Source organism: Delphinus delphis, chromosome 1 (assembly GCF_949987515.2).
Source record: "Delphinus delphis chromosome 1, mDelDel1.2, whole genome shotgun sequence".
Taxonomy (NCBI): Eukaryota; Metazoa; Chordata; class Mammalia; order Artiodactyla; family Delphinidae; genus Delphinus; species Delphinus delphis.
Genome location: NC_082683.1, coordinates 162,094,659 through 162,116,863, shown reverse-complemented (window position 1 = coordinate 162,116,863; position 22,205 = coordinate 162,094,659). Strand labels below are relative to the sequence as shown.

The window sequence follows — 22,205 nt, the reverse complement described above, 5'->3', positions numbered from 1 at the left end:
TCTTTTATTTTTTTTCTCAGGTACTATCTATCTTTTACAGCTATTTTCAGGGCAGTTTCCTCAACCTTATTTCTCAAACCTCCTAGTATTAAAATTAATGCTTTAAAAAAAAATTCTAAGTACATTTTCTTACACTCTGATTCTTTTTAAATAACTACAAACATTTGCTTTATGAATAAAATATATTCTTAGTTCTCTGAAGCTATTGTATCATTTTTTAGGTTTTCTTCTGTTCCCTGTTATTACGTGTTTCCTCCAATTTCAATTTTTTGTTTGTTTTGATCTGTCTTCATGTTATAAAAGTTGTCCTTAAAGGTATGATGATCCTTGGCTGTCCATTCATGTTCATAAGTGGTACTAAAGCTGATCAGAAGCCCTTAAATAAATGAGCTTCAATGGGAGGGACCTTGGGTGTCAATATCTTTGTCTTTTCTCTTGGCCGAGCCAAGTTTCCGGAGGAGGACTCTTCAAGTTCCTTACCTGAGTTCTACAGGTCTGGCTGCCAATGACTGGGAGCTGAGCAAAGGAAAGAGACCAAGTTGGCTGACTTTCACTCATCTCTCTTCAGTATGGCCTCTCACCCACACCTTCACAGCTGTGCCTCCTATACCTCAGGCTTTACCAGGAGCCAGCCAACCTGCTGAAAAGGGCCAGAGAGTATCTCTGTCCATATTCTTTTTTCTTCCTTTTTAAAAAAACAACTCTGCAAAAATGTACAAGCCCTCCTTAGCTCTCAGCTATGCAAAAACAGCCTACAGGGCTGGACTTGGCCAGCGAGCTACAGTTTGCCAACAACTCCTAGCCTACAATGCGATGCTGTCCAAAACGGTAGCTATTAGCTGTATGTTGCAAATTGAGCACTTCAAATGCTCCAAGTTTGAATTGGGATATGCTTTTAATATAAAAACACATACCAGATTTTGGAACACATACCAGATTTTTCATACCTAGTATGAAAAAAAAGAGTGCAAAAACACCTCTAAAATTTTTATCAATTACCTATTGAAATAATATTTTAGATGTATAGGGTTAAATATACTAATAAAATTAATCTCACTGGTTTCTTTAAAACTTTCAAAAATGTGGTCACTAGAAGACTTTAAAATGACATGTAGTTTGCATTACATTTCCACTGAACAGCACTGGTCTAGCGCATCTCTAGAAGATAATAAATCTCTAGTCTCCCGTTTGGGTGTTGTGGGGAAAATCTGGGTAGCTAAACCCTCCTTATAAAGACGTACCTAACCCTCCTACGTGTAGCATGATGAAACGCCTTGCCACTGAGAGGCACCACAGCAACTCAACCCTTCTCTTCTCTGTCCTGGCTTACTTTAGCTTTTGCTGGTCTACTAAGCTAGTTACCACCTGTATTAGTTTTTGTGGTCGCCATAATAAAGAACCATACACTAGGTGGCTTAAAACAACGGAAATTTATTCTCTCAGTATGGGAGGTGACAAATCTGAAGTCAAGGTGTTGGCAGTGCTGGTTCCCTCTAAGTTAGGCTCTAAGGAAGAATCTGTTCCATGCCTTGCTCTTCCTTCGCAGGAAGGCTGGTAATTCTTGGAATTCCTTGGCTTGTAGAAACATCACTATAACCTCTGCCTCCATCTTTACATGGTGTTCTCTCTGTGTCTCTGTGTCTTCACACGGCCATCTTGCTTCGGTAACTTTCTCCTCTTCTTATAAGGACATCAGTCGTGTTGGATAAAGGGGTCCATCTCACTCCAGTATGACCTCATCTTAACTAACAACTCTATTTCCAAAAGGTTACATTTTGAGGTAGTGGAGATTAGAATATATCTTTCTTTTCTTTTTTTTTCCTTTGGCTGTGCCATGCGGCATGCGGGACCTTAGTTCTCCGACAAGGGATCAAACCCATGCCCCCTGCATTGGGAGTGTGGAGTCTTAACCAGTGGACCACCAGGGAAGTCCAAGGACTTCTTCAAGTATCTTTCTTGGGAGACACTATTCAATCCGTAACACCACTCATCAATAAAATTTTAGAAACCAGAAAGGAGACGGCCATTTCTTGTCTTTACATTGTACAACTGATGTCCCTAAAGTGCAACTGCTGTTCCTCAAAGTGCAATGGATGGTCCCAAACAAAACCAGATTCTAAATATATCGTTAAACTTTTCTTTAAGCAATTCATTTCCTTTCTGTAACAGTCAGAAGCCAAGAAAAATAACTTGAAGAATAAGAATTTTTAGCTATTCATTAAAATAATCCATTTATAATTTATGGTTCTGAGCAAAAACCCTATCAAGTTTGTTATGCACACCACACATACACATGCACACATATACCCAAGGAGCACACTACTCACATCATTTTCCTCCTAACCCATCCATTATTATTAGCTCACCAAATACGAATCATTTACCAGTCTTCAAAAATCAATTACTGATACCCACTAACAGCTTACCTAAGAGTAGTAACAGAAATGTAACGTTATTATAATATGAACTTGATACTGAAAATATAACTACTAAAATTGCAGGTGAATGTTATGATGCAAACTAATATTCTCTTCTACTACATTTTCCAGTAACGGCGTATAAAGATCCAGTTAAATAGCCAAAGTAACAGGATAAAGTTACTTTTTTCAACTTATGAAATAAAAGTTGTCCCAAGGGTATTTTATCATGCCTCTGAAAATAAAATCAAGCACAAGAAAATTTATTTTTATGTAAATAACTACCCAAAATAAATTTTGAAAATATAATTTCTGTTGGGAACCAAACGTCTCACTAGAGTGTGCTGTACATCCCTCTGCCACTGTGTTTTTTAATCTACAAAACGAGATCCAGCCATGCACAGCTGCTGGCTGAGATAAAGTGAAGACCAGCACTGTGTATATAAAATTTAGCAGATATTTTTAGGTGTTGTAGTACCTTTTCCCAAGTATCTTTCAACCATAAGCAAAAACAGATTGTTTGGCATGTAGGTCAAAAGAAAATGGCATGTACTTTTCTTATAACTTGAAAATACTGAAGTTTTACAAAGCAAGATGCCTTCTTATTATATGACAAACAGGGAAAGAATATTAAAAAGCAATGTCTTAGCATGGCATAAAGGCCCTTTACGTATTAATTTAATAGCACCATCAGTCCTGGAGCGGAGGAAGAGGGGTAGTACTCACGTCACACAGGTGGTGTGCACTCCCTTGGCTCTTACACATAGACTCTTTCCGCCTAGAATGCTTTTCCATTCTATGATTGGAAACTCCTAGTTCACTTCCCCTTCAAGGCACAGCTCAAAGAGCATCTCCTCAGGAACGGCTCCCACCGTCTCCCAAACAGCACAGACAGAAAAGCCCAGGCAGCATGAAAAGAGTGCGTATTATCTTATTTAATGGTCCCAACAACCTTATGAACTCATACTGTCTGCCTGTTATGCCCCAACACCTACATATAAATGAATTCAGTACCACTGAATTGCTTGGCTTTTTATTCAAAACTTTATTCAGGTCCCTACTCTCAAGTAGTCTACAATGTTCACTGTGGAGACAAGACTCATATGTAAAGCAAACAACAAACAATAAAAAAGCATGTGGTTAAGTTACAGGAGTTCAGAAACGAAAACCATTAATATACCTGGAAAACAGTCTACAGAAAAGGACAAGACAGAAAGGACGAGAAGGGCAGGACAGAGAGGTAAATGCTACAGAGAAGCACAGAGGGAGAACCCGAGTATGGTGTACAGACAGTCTTAAGGGAGGAAAGAGATCGTGGGGTGGGCTCTTAAGTGTCAGACCAAAGAATTAAACTGGATGCGAGGAGAGCTGGCCACCCGTACTACGAGCCGGGAAGTGACATGAGCTCCTGGACTCCTCTTACTCAAGTTGGTACATTTGAGCAGTCAAACTGTCTTCCCCCGCTCCAAGATTCTACTGGAATTCCAGAAAAATAAAAGTGTGTATAAATAAACCCACTACAAAGTAGACAACTGAGCTGAGTGGTCTTTAGTAGACCAAATGTATCATCAAATTTCTGGAAGACAAAAAGGGTTAGGGAGGAGTTACATGTCTAGAATTCTCTCCCAGTTCCTATGTACTAGTACATCCAACTGCCTAGTAGTCAGCATCTCTACTTGAATATGTCCAATGGGCATTTCGGCTTCACATCTTCAAAATTCATCTGACCTCTCCCCACAAAACCTGCCACTCACAGTCGTCTCAGTTAATGGTAATTCCATCCTTCCCACAGCTCCCGTTAAAAACCACAACTCCTCCCCTTCTCTCACACCCCACATACAATCCACCAGGAAATGTAAGGATCTGCCTTCGCACCGCTTCCACTGCCTGGGGAAAGCCATCATTATTTCCTGCCTAGTTTACCACAATAGCCTCTTAACTAGTTTTCTTGCTAGGCTGCTATCACAACCCTGTACCTGCTTTCATTTGTGTTTCTCTATAGCCTGGTCTCAACAAAGCAGGCAAACTAATTCTGTTAAAATGTTAAGCCAGATCGTTCCTATCAAAATCATCCAATGGGCCCTCATTTCTCTCAGAAAAAAGCTAATTTTTTTTTTTTTTTTTTTTTTTTTTTTGCGGTACGCGGGTCTCTCACCGTTGTGGCCTCTCCCGTTGTGGTGCTCCGGACGCGCAGGCTCAGCAGCCATGGCTCACGGGCCCAGCCGCTCTGCGGCATGTGGGATCCTCCCGGACCGGGGCACGAACCCGTGTCCCCTGCATCGGCAGGCGGACTCTCAACCACTGCGCCACCAGGGAAGACCAAAAGCTAAATTCTTTATAATTGCCTGCCATGTCCTGCATGACACGACTCCTCCACTACTCTCCTTTTCTGCTCCTGTTCTCTCTGCTCCAGCCTCCATGCCTCCTCGTTCCTCCCTGTACACGAGCACAATCCTGCCTTAAGGCTCTGCACAGACTGCTCCCCCTGCTGTAATGCACTCACCCAGACATCCACTCGGCTAACTCCTTCCTTTCATTTCCATAAGATCTACTCTGACCAACCTATTTAAAGTTGTAACCATTTCCCCTTGGCCCTCTGCAACATATACTCCCTTCACTTGGCTCTATTTTCCTCCCATAGCACTTACCATCTTCTGCTACACTGGGTCATGTTCACTCTATTCTCTGATTAGGTTGAGGCTTTCTGTCCGCCACCCACCACCCTGATATACTGTAAGCACTCAGAACAAAGCACTAAGCCTCGAACGTAACTGGACTGAAGAGTGGAGGCATCCAGGGTCCCGAACACAGACTCAGAATGGCTGAAGCAGACGCGAGAAGAATCTGGGAAAGACCTAACTTGAGATCAGCAGGTAGAAAGAATGGGAATGGGCAGTACAACCGTAATCAAGCTGATTAATAAACACACACACTGTCTGAAGAAAATGCTCCAGTCATCCCTCTGTTCCCCAACCTCAGCTCAATGGATGGAATGGCATTTATCACAGAAGACTGTCCTCTAAACCAAGTGAAGAAGCTGCCTCAGATGAGCTAGCGTGTCTGGTGGAACTAGAGGTGGCTCAGCTTCGTGGGGCTGAGGCCTGTTGGCTCCCCCCTCTTGTACCCCAAAGGAGAGCCTGTCAGTCTGTCTGCTTGGCCACTTACACAGACCCCCTTGGCAGCCCTCGGTCAGGGAAGAATGCTGTCCATAGACACCCAAACCTCATAATGGAACAGGAAACCCAAGCCAAGTACTGACGTCATTCAGACTGATTCTTTTTTTTAGAAATAAAGAGACCACTAAAGATTACCAGATATTTGGGTAAAACCAATAAGGCAAACAATACTACTCTGTAGGAAGGCGATAATTCAAACAAAGGATGAGAAACAAGAGGGACTTAAGATACAATCATGAATTTAGGACAGGCTGTTTTGAAAAAGGAATAATCGCTCCCCCCGCCTCCGCCCCGCAACAGGCTCTTGGAGAATAAAATTAAATTATAGGAGATCAACTACTGTGCTGTCCAATTAGGTGGTCATGAGCCACATGTGGCTCTCGAGCACTCATACTGTGGGCAGCTTGAACAGAAACGTGCTGTAAGTGTAAGAAACACATACTGAACTTGGAAGACTCAGTACGACAAACAGAATGTAAAATACCTTAATTTCTATACTGATTTCTTTTTGAAATGATAATATTTCCGTTATAATGGGTTAAATATTTTATTTAACAACGTATTTTATGTTATTAAAATTAATTTCACCTGTTTCTTTTTACTTTTGCTAGTATGGCTACTAGAAAAATTTTAATTAATTATGTAGCTTATATTTCTACGAGGTAACGCTGGTCTAGAACGTATGGTTAAAAATATCATCAAGAATACAGAACACAGGCGCAGCGGTTGAGAGTCCGCCTGCCGATGCAGGGGACACGGGTTCGTGCCCCGGTCCGGGAAGATCCCACATGCCGTGGAGCGGCTGGGCCCGTGAGCCATGGCCGCTGAGCCTGCGCGTCCGGAGCCTGTGCCCCGCAATGGGAGAGGCCACAACAGTGAGAGGCCCGTGTACCGCAAAAAAAAAAAAAAAAAAAAAAAAAAGAATACAGAACACAGAAACAGAGGCAGAAAATGAGAAAAGATAAGCATCATAAGGAAATAACCCAGGAGGCCCAGCATTTGATCAGTAGGAGCTCCCCAAAAAGAGAACAAAACAGAGAAGGAAATGGCTAAAGAAATAAAATTTTAAAAAATCTAGGAGTTGTGGGTAAGTCTTCAAGTGGAAACAGTCCATTAAGTACTGAGCTTAATAAATCGGGGAGGGACCCCAAAACCAAAAACAAATCACATCTTTGTGAAAACTCAGACTACCATGGTTAGTAAGGAGGTTTAAAAGGATTCTAGGAAGGGGGAAAAAAATCACCTACTAACATAAAGACAAAGATTTGATGGCAGTATTAGAAAGACTGAAAATGTATAAACCATGGAAATAAAAAAAACAAAAAAATAAAATTAAAAAAATGACGTGTCTATCAAAACTAGGTGGTAGAATGGAAGAAAGGGGATAGAGAGATGCGCAGAACTACTGCATTCCTCTTACAGAGTGAAGAGTTAAGAGATACTAAGGTTAGAAGAACTAAAAAGAATAACTACTCATGACTGGCAGGGGAAGTGAAGAATTCATTTTTTCATAGTGTAGAGTCAATAAGTACCATCTGTAATGTGACTAATCAAGAAACAGAAATATAAACACATTATATATTACTATAGAAGAACTCATCAAAAGTACTAAAAGTAGAAATGGTTAAAAGTGATTAAGTCTCATGATTAATATGAGGGGAGGGCACAAGTGTGCAGCAGATCACCCTCCCCCCCTTTTAGACCCTCCTGCACTGTGCAAAAAAGTTTAAGAAAAAAGAATCTAGCAGTAATAAAGTAGGAATAAGTGAAAGGGATCTAGCTTAAAGACAGAAAAACTAGCAAGTCAGAAAACTATAGCAGTATATAAGCAAATAAATACTGGAGAAAGCTATTAGTAATGAGAATGTCAGGACAGTAAATCCAACAGGCTTTTAGAGAAAGAAATAACAAAATGTACTTGAATAGATATTGTGAATGAAGATAATTATAGACTTTCTAAGCTGAAATTTTGGGAGAAATATTAGAGAGAAGAAGGAATGTACATTAAAAATGAAATCATAAGGGTTTAAACTGAGGCATCAGTAGGATACCCAAATGGATGAGCTCTAAAATAGGAATTCTCATTGAGGATCCACTGTTGGAATTAAGGGGGTCTGTAATCCTCTGGACCATGTAAGGGCACACGTGTGTGCACATGTGCAAAATCACATGCACATATCTGAAGGGTTAGGTTGGGTGGGGTGGGGGGACTGGATGGAAGAGGACAGTAGTTCACTACTTCTACCAAATTCTCAAAAGGACCCATGACACTACTCCATTTATCTGCAAATATGGGTCTGGCTCTCCATTGGATAATCAGGAGCTGTAGATTTTGAAGCCATCAGCACAGAAGTTAAAAGAAAACTATAAGATCCAACCAAATCATCAACTTTTCAAAGGTTATACTGTGTGCAGAAATAAAAAAGAGATAGCTAAGTGTAAAGCCTTATATAAGAAAAGGAAGAGGTACAGAAAAGGAGAAGAGTTAGCAAAAAAGATACTCTAAAGCATCAAAAGGAAGAGAGAGAAGTGGAATGCGTAGACCAAGAGAAGACATTTACACTACAATAAGTCAATGATGGTAGCAGCACATCCAGTAGATTTGTGAACACAAAGCAGATTTCATGAGATTAAAATGGAAATGGGGTGGGACTTCCCTGGTGGCACAGTGGTTAAGATTCCCCCTGCCAATGCAGGGGACAAGGGTTCGAGCCCTGGCCTGGGAAGATCCCACATGCTGTGAAGCAACTAAGCCCGTGTGCCACAACTACTGAGCCTGCGCTCTAGAGACCGCGAGCCACAACTGCTGAGCCTGCATGCCACAACTACTGAAGCCCACGTGCCTAGAGCCCGTGCTCCGCAACAAGAGAAGCCACCACAATGAGAAGCCCGCGCACCGCAAGGAAGAAGAGCCCCCATTCGACACTACTAGAGAAAGCCCGCGCGCAGCAACGAAGACTAAGGCAGCCAAAAAACCCCACAGAACAACAACAAAAAAAGTACATAAAAAAAGGAAATGGGGTGAAAAGTAAAGAAAAGGAATGGAGATGAAATTAATAATGAGAGAGAAGGAAATTGGTTGGTGTCAAGTGGAAGAAGAAAGAAGAGTCTGTGCGTGACTATGGACAGAAAATAATTTAAAATTCATACCAATTTTTCAGAAATTCGGATTCCACTCTTCAAAATGACTGAGTTAAAGTCTTCAACTAAACAAATAAGTAATATAAACACCTTCAATTTTCAAACCCTTAAGTATCTACTTACATACAAAGAGAAAAACCTCAAGTCCAGATGAACGCTTTGAAATGAGAAAGAACGTACATGAGGGCGTTCTCATGACAATTACTAAAAGTTCACTCAATACTCGTTTTCAACTACAACTGCATGCTGCAAGTTCTTGACAACCCTCTGTGAAGCAGATGACCCACCTGTGACCCTTGACGAGGCAGCAGTACCAGCAGAAGACTTCTGTTTGTATTCTGTGCTGCCCTGGACTCCAGCAACTGTGTCTGGGATTACTTGCTTGCCTACTCTGTATTACCAGAGATGATCTATTATGTTCAGGATTTTCTCCTGGTTCTTCCTCGTTTTCTACAAATGTGTTACTCTCAATAAAACTATGATCATTTTTTATGAATTACTTTTCCGTTTGGTGTGTGAGAGACAGCATACAATTTCTAACTCTTGGAATTATTCTAGTATGTTTAAAATTTTCAATATGGAACTGAAATAAATGAATATATTCCTTAAACTTCCCTTATTTCTATAGAAACTTAAATTTATTTATATCTGTTACAGCATCACTCTAAAGAGCAGAAAAAGTTTCACCAAATTTGGAGGCTAGTTCCAGAGTGATCTAACTAAACATATAGACTGTGGCAAAAACGAAATTCACTTTAAGAGATCCTGGAGGGCGCTCCTCAAGAGCTAAGTAGTTACACAGCGAAGCAACAACACAGAACCACAGCAAGAAATTTCTTTGACTGTCTGTCAGGGAAACATGACACATATATTAAGACAACATAAAGAATATGGAGAACATTTCAAATATGAGGCCAAATCAAAAGTGACAAGAAAGATTGCTGGCTTGCCATGGAGCAAATGCCTCTCACCTGGAAAATTCCATCTGTAAGATGGTTATCAATTCCCCAGAACAAAACAGGGGTGCCCTACTAGTAACAAAAAGCAGTATCAACATCTCTAAAAAGTTTCGATTTGTTGAAAATGGGGCACCTGGTTTGACTAGCTCAATTTTAGTTAGTGAATGTGACTGGATTTTACAAAGCTATTTTGTTATAAAGTAGTCTCTAATTTAGAGACTCTGGGTTAATTCAGAAAAAACTACCCCTAAATGAGGCCGTATTATAATTTCAAATGTATTTCTAAACTGCACTGAGATAATGAAGATGTTATTGATTTCATTCAATCACAGTTTAATCATAAACAGAATGATTCTGTATTCCATTACTATTCCTGTTCAATATTCAATGCCTTGTACAAAGAGCCAACACTATTTCAACTTTCCAGTCATGTGACAGGCATAATGATCAGATTAATTTATAACTGCTATAAAAATAAGACTGCTTGAAGTGTAAACACATTTTATATGCTGTTAAGAGTATTTAAAATATTTTAAATTCATGAGTATGATTTTTACCAAAAAAGCATACATGAAATTTTATAACATCTTTTGTCCAGCCTATTAAGAATCTGCTTGATTATTAACAGCGATTCTAAAACTTAATATAACAATAAAAGTTCAGACTTCCAAATGGCTGATGAGACATAATCTACCTTCAATATCAGATGTTCACAGATTGGTCTTCTGTAGTAGAAAGAAAAGGTGCAAATAACTCGTGAATTTACCTTCTTTGAATTTCCAATTCTTCTTGTGACGGGCCATTCTGAACTTGGGCAGGTAGTTGTGAATTTTGTCTAGGCAATGTCGGCCCTAAAAAGGGAGGGAAACATTATAGATGAACATTATCTTTATACTGCACTGGATAGAGGAGATAAAATCATGAGAATAACATAAAACCATAACATATTTACAAATGTATCTTCTTTTTGTTTAGCAAAATAAAATATAAGCTTCATATAACACACAGCAAATGAAAGACTGCAACATAATACTGTCATTATCTCCAGAAGGCTTACTTGAAACAAATGGAAAACATCAACAATAAAAGAAAAATAAACATTTATATATGAAGAGCTTGAGTAAAACAAGTGTTCAATGAGCATCTGAATAGGCACCTAAGCTTGACGCTTCTAAGACAATGAGACATTCTCTTTGGGGTACTTATTCATGAAGTGGAGAGGGAGAACTTAAATGAAAAATCAGAATTCAAAAACTCACCTAAATAGAACACTGGAAATGAAAAACAGGAGAGAGAGAGCATGAGAACCTTTTTACTAGACTGATGTATGCTAATGCATTTATCAAATTTGCCCACTTTAAGTTGCCATTCTTATTTAATGGCCTGGCATTTCCAGCACTGGTGAAAACAAACATTTGCTAAACTTCCATATATAATTAATCTACTTCTCTGAATTTTTGATGTAACACAGGTAATTATAATAACTTTTCATTTGGGGTAAAAACAAAACAAAACAAAAAAAACCTGCGTTCAAAGCAACATGGTTCTGTCATGAGAAACTAATGACCATTCATTCCCACATCATATAAAATGCAGACCCATTTTTAGCATCTCATAAAGAAGGCCACTAAATAATGGGACATTTTAATGTCGCTGGATATAAAAATTATGTGTCATAAAATGAGATAAATAAAATACTAGACCTAATATACAATGCCTATGGTTACAATAGAACAATCTTGAAATCTAATCCAGTAAACAAGAGAATAAAGAAACAGTAGTTATCTTCCACTCTTGGAGAGAAATATATGAGTAATGATATGCTGCACATATTTGTGAATTCTCGTGTGCCAGCAAAGGCCCCTAACAGATAGTTTGAAAGTGTTTTGTAGACCACTAGTATAAAAAACAGTTAATAAATAAATGCTTCTATGTGCTAAAGCAAACTCTTGTAATCTATATGAGTTAAAAGCACAAAGTATCTATTTTATACTAGTGGAGAAGATTTCACAAAGAGAAGGATAAGGTTCACTAGAATATAATACAGTACTTTTATATCCCAAGTGCAGAAAAACAAATAATTTGATCTGAACTTACCTACTAATTTTTCTCCTCATCTCTTTACACGTTTTTACATTAATCATTTAATTTGTCCTCTAAAGACAAATTAGATGACAACTGCAGTGATATTTCATTAGATTTCCTAAAAGAGTCTGCTATTTTAAGAGCCACATAGAGGAAATATAAAAATATATTAATCCCATGTAATCAGTAACAGCAAAAAAATAAAATAAAATAAAGTTTTTAAAATTAAAAATGCACTTAAATGTTTGCATAAATGAAAATATGTAATGTGTCTAGGAGACAGACTGGAATTCTTTCCTTCTTTCGGATATTAACATAATGATATAAAAATAGACTGTCCTATCAAGCCATACCCTAAGGTTTAGTACTTTACTCGTCTCTTCTGGCAGAGGAGGGGGACATACAAGGTGGGAGGGTAAGTGTGAGAAAATAAAAACTATTTGCGGTAGTATTTTCCAAAGTTATATTTATCCAAAAATATTAAATGTGAGCATTCAGCATGGGCAACTCACAAGACCACCATGGTTTAACTAGTTTTAAAAACAATGTTTGTGTATTTAAGTTAAAACTTCATGCTACTCGAATAATTAAGCAGTGAATGTCAGTAGGTAGATTTGTTTGGCATCAGTCTCAAAGAATTCGATCCTGCTAATTCACATCTACATCAAGCACTGTAGCTCAACAATAATATTAATAGATTAAACTCACCAATTAAAATCTCGACGTAAGTTTTAACTCAAATACATAAATTCAAGAGAAAGATGTCAAAATTTCAACTCAATCCTTCTGATTTTATTTAAAGGTTTTTTTTTTAAATTAAACTGTCCAAAGTTTGATACAACTTACAAAAAAATCTGAATGTGAGAAAGGTTTCTTTTAGCAATTTATAAAAACTATTTTGGATTGTTTTTTTAATTTAAAAGTTTACTCAGCAAGCTTGTTTTAAAAGGAGGTTTTAAAAATGTGGGCAATATTTTCTGGCTGATATTATTAATTATAAAAACAGTTTACTACAAGGAAGATCCTTTTAAAATGGGAGGAATCCAAGAACAACTGAACAACTCTTAAAATTCTTTTCTACATGGTTCTTGGTGATAGTGGGTTATCTGTCTCCCCAAACACCTTCGTTATTAACTGGGGGGCAGAAGAGAGGACGCCTTCCCCCTGGCATTTTCTCACATCCATATCTAACCTGGTTATTTCGTTGTTTCTTCTGCATCAATATTGTCAACTAACAATAACAAGCACATTGAAATTCATGTGCATCTAAGAAATAATATAAATATACTGTGAGCATTAAATAAAAGAGTCTTAGGTAAATTATGAACTTCAGGTACTCAATTATATTCTTCATTCTTGTCAAACATTTTACTGGGTTATACAATTGTTAAATTATACCAAAGGCACCACACACAACATGAAGCAGCAATTAAGATTAGGCAAGGCTGTCAGCTGCCACTGTATTTTCTGGAATATAACTATTAGTTACTTCACATAGGTCATACGCCTACATGAGTATTTGTGTTCTCATAGAATGCAAAAAAGGTACTTTCCTAACCAGTGGGTAAGTAACAGTATTTTATGAGCATCACAGGGTGGTTAACGGCTCTTTTGGGGGAAAAAAGGAGAAGTGACAAGTGAACCTGCTTTGTTCCTACTATTGTATCATAAAGAACAGTAGCTACATGAGGCTTAGTTTTCTCTGTTCTATTACCACAGCCAAAGACAATGGTTGGTCTTAATTTGTCCTGGCTAGAATTCATATAGCAAAGTATGTAAATCACATGTTTCTAATAAAGAAAATGTGTCCATGTCACTGATATGGTATCTTATAAATGATGGAAATCAGAATAGAATGTCTCTCTAAACCAGGAATGAATGGCATTTCAGTCTTGACTTCAATACTGAGTTTTGGGTAAAGCATATTTCACTTATTGTCACATTTTAATTTTCACAGACCTAGTTTCACACTTAGCCACAGACTATTTAAAACACAGGACTAAAAGACAAATAGGTGTTATTATACACAATACAATCAAGTTTAAACTTAGCAATGTGGTAATTATATTGTTTGTACACAGTTAAATCAATTAAACATACTACTGGGGGAAACTGCTTTTTAACACATTATTTTACAACTTAAAAAATTCACCTTTATGAAGGCCAAATCAATCTTTTCTCTGCAGTTGGGTAAACTCTATTATTCTGCATGTGAACTACACATATTAAGTAGCGAAGTATAGAACATCAAGTAGGTTTTCAAAAAGAGCTAAAAAGAGTCCTAATAACACAAACACAAACAATCACTCATGGCTAGTTCAAAAGACCGCCTGGAAGAACCCCCAGGAGGAGGCAGAAAAATCAGAACTAAAAGTTACTAATTAATCACTTAATCTGTAATGATTAATTAAGGAACCTGAGAAGGAGTGGAGAGTTTATAAGGAGCCGCACAACAGGCTCACTGCTGTAACTGTCACCTGGAGAGATCGTAAAATAACACCTCAGGTGATTAAGAAATGCATTAGAATTTTCATTTTTGGAAATTTCTAACACATGCTTATTTGCCTAAACCAGCAAGTATATCAATCTTAAAGCAATTCTCTTTATAGGTCAAGAAACAGTATTAGTAATACTGAAGGATCATATCAAAAACTCTGATTCACATGGATAAAGTACATATACACAGCTGAATTGTTTATATGAAATTTTAGTAGTATATATCATTTTATCTCTCATAAAATAATCTGGCCAGCCAAGGTATACAGTAGTCAAAAACGTATATACGAGTTTAAAAAAAAAAAAAAAAAAGGCTCTAAGATTTAAAAGTCACTTTTTGAACTTGGGTTTTCAAATCAGAAAGTTTTAGGATCAAATGAGAATAAAAAGAATTCAGACGTGTGTGTGTGTGTGTCGTGTATATGTGTACATATATAGATACATCCTAGTGTAAGGAGAAGGATATGCATATAATGCATGTACCTGATGAACTGTAATGTGGAATGGTTAAGTGACATAACCGGTTTGTCCATGCAAACAACACATATATGTGCACACGTGTGTATATGAGCGTGAGAGTGAAAGAAAACACTCTGTAAGCCTAAATTCACTCCTAAGCCACAGATATCTAACCTACTGAATAAAGGAGGCTGTCGATCAGAAACCAACCTATTAATAAGAGCTCACATCTGCCTTACAACATGTACACCTGAAAATTAATTCAAGTTAAGCAAAAGCTCCCTTCCAGTAAATCACATTTATATTCCCCAAATCATATTAAGATGAATATAACTTTTCCCCTTAAATTCTAATTTAAAAGACTGCTCTCAAAGAAAATAGTTAAAAACAAAAACGAACAAACAAAAACCCCTCTCATTCGTGTTGGAAGAAGTGAACAAGAAATTAGTTCTGAGATCCTAATTCTAACTAAATCCTTTCTAAGAAGCCAACTCAAAAGCTGACCAAACCACCTACATGAACCACAACAAATATCACAACATAAAACAGTAGCTTGCTGTGTATCCCAAATACCACAAACCAGACCATGGCCTAAGGAAACAAAAGTTATGGAAATGCGCAAGGAGTATGTACCACAGCTTGAAAAAGTAATGTAAACATAATGTTGCTTACCACAGAAAATACATCGCAAATTAGTGCTGTCCTGGGTAGCAGTAACTTTGCTCTGGGCTGCAACAGACACCTTGGTGTTAGAAGCTTCAAAGGACAACGGGGCCATCTGAAGAACTTCACATAAACTAAAAGGTGCTTTGAAAGGTTCAAAAGTATTACACATACGTCCTAGCTAGATCCTCATTCTGGAAACTCTGTAATTTAATAAAAACGTATCTTCTTTATAACATAAACTTGTTAAAATTTTTTATGTGTAATCTTATTTGTGGAAAAAACCCTATAATAAGCCACAGACCAAATGATGCACTTATAGCTTAATTATTTCCTGAGTTATACAATCAGAGAATGCAATCGATTTGCATTTTACAATTATCTTAAAAAGTAAGTGGACCTGAGATACAGGAAGTCAGATCTATGGCCATTAGTTAATTCCATGATAGCTACCCTCTTTTAGTATTGCTCATTTAAAAGAATTTGCAGCTGAAAAAAATTTAAGGGAAATGCTTAAGATTAGCTTAACGTGAGATGAACTCATCTCTACTAGTTGAAGACCAAAGCCATTTTACACAGCCTCCAGCAATTAAAGTGATATATATTCATTGATGTCAAATAAGAATATCTTCATTTTTCATCTTTGAAAAACAGCAAAACTATTCATTGTTTTATCAAGCCACACTTTATTTTCCTTTTTTCTTCAATATGTATATATGCATACGAATTTGACAAAATCTTGTTAAAAAATGCGTGGCCACCTCAAAAAGCCACTTAATATTTAGGTTGCCTATACTAAAATTTACCTTAAGTATTAATGAGGTAAATTCTCTTTAAGTGAAAAAATTCAATGAGAAGGAGATGATAATTTATGAAAAGGGGAAAGGCTTTTACAAAAGCAAGGTGACACTCAAAACTGGGGTGGGAAAAACAAAAATTTCTTTTAGTTTTACATTAGTGACGTTCAAAACTTTACATCAATACTTTTCTATAAATAAAATACTACAGAAATTCTTTTCAGCATAGGAAAGATTTTCTCTTTCCATTAGTATTAATCAAGAAACAATAAACAAGTTAAAAATATATTGACTTAAGAAAGACTACATAAAGGCAAACAAGACAGTAATTTAGATTTCCCTTAAAACTGTATTATTTAAATAATACAATTTATGCTAACTAAAAGTTTGCATAGAATCAAAACCAAACCAATTTATATTTAAAGAATGCACACCTGAAAATGGTAATAAATCTTAAATAAGAGAATTTTTTATTGTTTTTTAGAAATTAGATTTAATATAATCCAATTACGTTTAAGTCTTGTTTTAAAGATATTAAATACAGCAGATATTTTCAAACACAAAATAAGATTGTTGAATGTCACCTTTCCTAAGTACTTCCACCCACTTAATCAATTATTATTAAAGTCACATGCACAATATTTACAGTAATGACATAAAAAAGACCACAGGCATACATATAAAATGTCTACTAGCCTAATCAGATCATGCCAAAGACGATAAACCATTTAGAAGATGTTCAATAATTATATTTTGTTTAAACTTTTTAAAAAATCTGTCTTACCGATGTTTGTAAATGACTACTTCTATAAAGCCCCTATTAAATAAACATGCCTAGTCTTCAGGTTTTACCCTTCAGTTCCTTTTATTCATATTTAAAGGAGGAAAAAAAATAAGGAAAATATTAAAAACTTACAGGAAAAACCTGAGAAATTATCTCATCTCTGACAGCAAAGAAACTGCCACATTCCATTACCGATCACTTTGGTAAAAAGTCATCTGACAATCGTCAGAATTGAGGTAAAACATTACTACCACGTAAGACCCCCAAATCCCCAATTTTGCCAGTTTAAACTATTATGCAACATTCTTGCACTTGGTATCTTTAAACATATTCTTTCTACTGACTTTTACTTCATACCATCCCTAAAATACTTATCTAAATTCTGATAAGGTTGCTCGAGTTCTACTGCAGTTTGCATTTCCCGAAGATACTAAATTATTCATTCCATCATATGCATAAGGCTAACAGCACTTCCTGCTTAATACTGATGCTGTTAACTCTTTCTTCACTCAGTTGAGGGAGGAGGGTGGAATATGGGAAAAGAATGTTCAGTGTACAGATTGAGTAAATTCAGTTAAAAAAAAAAGACACGTCTCTTTAAATCAGTGTATTAAAATAGGCTTACGGCTGACAGAAATAAGGATGCACCCTAAAGGAAAACATGACCTAAAGAGGTTAACTAAAGCAGTTAAGATGCATCAAAAAGCAAAACTTAACATCTATATTAGACTTCTAGAAAAGAAAAAAGACCATCTCTATGAGCTACTCTGACCTTGAAATAGTCTTGTCATGGTTGTTCATTTATTTCTAATATAGTTTGTGAAACAGCTGTCCCTCAGGCTTTTCCCCATCTTTTAACATCCTTTAGCATTAGGTATTTTGTACAAGCAGGGAAATACACAAACCTTGGGTGAGATATTAGCAGGAGAAAATGACAGGCTGTCATTTGATCAGTATTACTGCATTTTATTGCAATATATAATTACTATAGTAGACCCTTAGCATTCACATTTTTAACATTAGAGGTCTCCACGATCAGGAGTTAATCCCAAAGAAATTCGTAACGAGGAAACTACCCAGCTCAGCATTTTTTCTGAGGATTAAAAGAGATAATGTTTGCTTACAGCTGGTTTTAATTTGATTTGTTCTCTCTGGAAAGCTAGTCTGTTGAGTAAGCACAGCATAGCATGCAAATTAGCAGTGATCATACTTCTGACCATCATTAGGGCCCCAGGTATTATCCTCATGATTGCAAAGTTCTACTATAACCATTTTTGAGAGGGCATGAAAGCAAATGTGTTTGTGTTTGTTCTAAGGTATACAGAATAGAATGGAAGAAGACACTGCAGTGGTATGGTTGCCTGTGTTCAAAAATAGGTACCATGGGGTATAAACTGGTACAGCCACTATGGAAAACAGTACAGAGACTCCTCAAAAAATTAAAAAACAGAACTAACATATGATCCATCAATCCCACTTCTGGGTATATACCCAAAGAAATTGACAACAGGATATTGAAGAAATATCTGCATTCCCACGTTCAGTGCAGCATTATTCACAATAGTCAAGATATGAAACAACACACACACACACACACACACACACACACACACACACACACACACACTGCAATCTTATTCAGCCATAGGAAAAAGGAAATACTGTTAGCAGCAATATGGATGGACCTTGAGGGCATTATGCTAAATGAAATAAGCCAGACAGAAAAAACAAAGACTGCACGGAATCACCTGGATGTGGAACCTAAAAAAGCTAAACTCACAGAAAAGTGGTTGCCAGGGGCTGAGGGGTGAGGGAAATAGAGAGAGGCTGGTAAAAGGGTACACATTTTCAGTTACAAAATGAATAAAGACTGAAGATCTAATGTAAAACACGGTTGATAACATAGTTGATAACACTGTACTATATAACTGAAATATGCTAAGAGAATAGAACATAAATGTTCTCACCAAAACAAAACAACCAATCAACCAAACAAAAAAGATAAATATGTGATAGATGTGTTAATTGACCAGATAGAAGAAATCCTGTCACAATTTACATGTGTATCAAATCATCATCGAGTACACTTTAAACATCTTACCATTTTATTTGTCAATTATACCTCAATAAAACTGGGAGGAAAAAGGTACCATATTTGCAGGGCACTGTGCTAAAAGACATGGGAATTACAAATAGTAAATTTTATACAAAGTGAGGATAATTTTAAAGTGGCATTTAAAAACATTTTCAAAAGAATTTCAAATTTTGTTTTAAAATATATGCAGTTTTTAATAAAGGAAAATCGTTACATATCTCAAAAAATGAAGTATCATGCATCTATAGCCACATGTGAAAAAAATACCATCATACAGAACTGCTCTCTTTTTTTTTTCATTACTGAATCTTAAGCAAAACTATTTATATGACTAGGTTTCCCCGCCCCTCTTCATTTCTTTAGTTCTCCCCCAACTTAGGGTCTCAAATGCATTTTATTCCCTTCTAAGCAAGAATGAAAATGGCTGCTAACAGTTGATAAATTGCTGATAATTGATTAGGCTTGACTGGCAATAGCATCAGTCCAACATCTGTTTTGTAAGCCATTTATTTTTAGATGTGGAATGAGTGACTGTCTCCAGCTAGAGAAACTGAAGTTGAGGGGTTTATAATTTACCAATCCTGCCATATCCTAACACTTCTAAAGGTAAGAGTAATCCGTGTCCCACATTCATTTCTCTGCTTCGTCCTCATGGGCATAGATCAAATTCCCTCACCATCCCCACCCCCTTCTATTTCGTTACTAAGGCACTATTAAGTACATATATGCTCAGAGAAAACACCACATTCAGGTAGAATGCACATTAACAAAGATGATTAGCTTATTACTAGAGTATCTGTTAACTCTCTAACCAGCGCTGTTATCTATTCAGTTATGCAAACCAGATATCTAGGGCCCTTCCATTACTACTATTTAACCTACTTCCAAGTCCTGTTAATGCAATCTCCTCATTGTTCTCCAAACTACCTCCACTGTCACTCTTCATGTTCCATGATCTCTTGGTTTTCAAAGTGGGATTCATATATCCCAGAATGCTAAACATACCCTAGGGTAGGTAGGAAAGAACACAGTAGTACTTCCATTTCTGTTAATTTTTTTCTCATCCTTTTTACAGTTCTATTTTTTCATGTTTTACAATGTATGCCATATGTCAACGCCAAACATATACATAAGCTATAAATGCATGTGCATTAGGAGATAAGCTCAAAAATTAAGGGACCACCAGCCTAGACTATTAAATAAACTGTCCATTCTGATGCTGTACCTCTCCCGTTCCCCACAGCAGCCGGTGATACTTTAATAACTAAACCAGATCAAATCATCTCCCTTAGTAAAATCTCTTCAATATCTTCCCACTGATCTTAAGATAAATACCAAACTCCAGTGCTTTCTCCCCATGATGTGGCTGTGGCCTAACTCATCCCATTCATACTTTGTTTCTCTCTACACTCCAGGTACATTGCTCTTCCAAATTTTCAAATGAGCTATATGCTCCTCCCGCTGCAGGACTTTTTTTACACATGCCACATGCCTTCTGCCTGTGATATTCTTTTCTTGGTCACCTAGTATGCTTCCTTTTTGTACTAATTAGAACTTTCTGGCAGTCAACACTCAACTGGAGTTACTATTAGCCCCCAGACAACTAATATAATTATTTCTCCCTCCTTCACTCAGAATTCTTATTTCCTATTTCTAGTTTTTTAATTATATATGTTTTTCCCCAGTTATCCACTTCAAAAAATTTGAAAGGAGATAATAAGTATAAAATTGGGTAATACCAAATTTTCTAAGAAATATGAAGAATCTGTCTAAAGACTTAGGAGAAAAGTTTTCATACATTAAAATTAGGCAAAGTGGTACAAATTTATATTCAGACAAGAAGGAAAGTGGGAGACAGATAAAAGAGATGTGTGACATCCTACAAAATGAAAGTTTGGGGTGGGGGGGATGATAAAGGCACCCAATTCCATGGGCCAGGCTCATTTGGGGGTGGTGGGCAATCCAATGAGATGAGACCACCTCAGATCATTTTTAAGGAAACGCATGCAATTTTGCTTCCTCATCCACATGTAAAGAGCTGAAATTCTTTTAACCAAGAAAAAAGTGTTTTCATTCTAAAAGTATAATACAAAAAATTTCAAAGACCATGTCTGTTCTTTCCTCCTTTTGTAAGAGAAAAAGAATTAAGAGAACCAAAAAAGTACGCAGTTCTAAGGTAATGCTCTTGGATGTGGGAAAAAAGTGAAGGACAATGCTGGGCAAGAAAACTGAGCCTGGGGACCAAGAGAATAAACTTCAGAGATTTCACAAATGGCCAAGCATTCATCTCTATTTACATTCAATTTGGCAAAGAAAACTACTACACAATTCTACTTTCACAATTTACCAAGTCTTTAAATGTTGAGTTTTTTAAACTAAAGAATATGAGGAAGTCTTTCTGCTTTGGTTGTAACCTCCTTATTTAAAAAAAATATTAAGTATTAGTCATTACTTTCACTGTATACCATACTCCTACAACTTTAACACACAAACATCAATTGTGAAAATAAGAAGGTCAATTGTTAAAACTTAGAGAGTATGCCTAGATACGTGAATACATGCTTTCTTCTAATGACTTACTTTTCAAACTGCCATACACGATACCTGCTACAAAATACATGAAGCTCGAAAAAATTACGCTAAGAAGCCAGTCATCAAAGATCACATATTGTATGATTCCATTTATATGAAATGTACAGAACAGGCAAATACATCGACACAGAAAGCAGATTAGTGGCTGCCAGGAGCTGGGAGGTATGAAGGAATGGGAGTGGGGTAAGAGTAGGGGTGGTGATAGTGACTTAGGGGCACAGAGTTTCTTTCCCATGTGATGAAGATGTTCTTAAAACTGATTGTGGGGATAGCTGCCCAATTCTATGAATATACTAAGAACCACTGAATTGTATACTTTAAATGGGTAAACTGTATGGTACAGTAAAGCTATTAAGGAAAAGAAAAAGTGCCATGTCATGCTTGTATTCTTCATCTTGGAATTGTTTATAACATAAAGTTGAAAAATATCCCAGTGCCTATTACTTTTCTATTATGGAAAATATTAAAGGTGATTACTTCTGGATGGTGGGATTTTCTTTAAACATTTTTAAAAACATACATTTATTTATTTATTTATTTA

At 36.7% G+C, this 22,205-nt stretch overlaps 1 protein-coding gene across 12 annotated transcripts in view; it reads right to left on the bottom strand.

Annotated features, from left to right (window-relative positions):
- The window catches only part of ENAH (ENAH actin regulator), a 157,723-nt gene that overhangs the window by 32,685 nt on the left and 102,833 nt on the right, over positions 1-22,205 (bottom strand). For 6 of the 12 annotated variants that reach the window (XM_059997622.1, XM_059997586.1, XM_059997605.1 and 3 more), the window contains 2 exons: positions 15,406-15,462; positions 10,460-10,544 (listed from right to left, as the gene is read on the bottom strand). In XM_059997622.1, coding sequence (XP_059853605.1) covers positions 10,460-10,544; positions 15,406-15,462 — 142 coding nt within the window. The remainder of the gene's footprint in view (positions 1-10,459; positions 10,545-15,405; positions 15,463-22,205) is intronic. The other 6 variants (XM_059997596.1, XM_059997614.1, XM_059997637.1 and 3 more) reach the window with 1 other exon arrangement.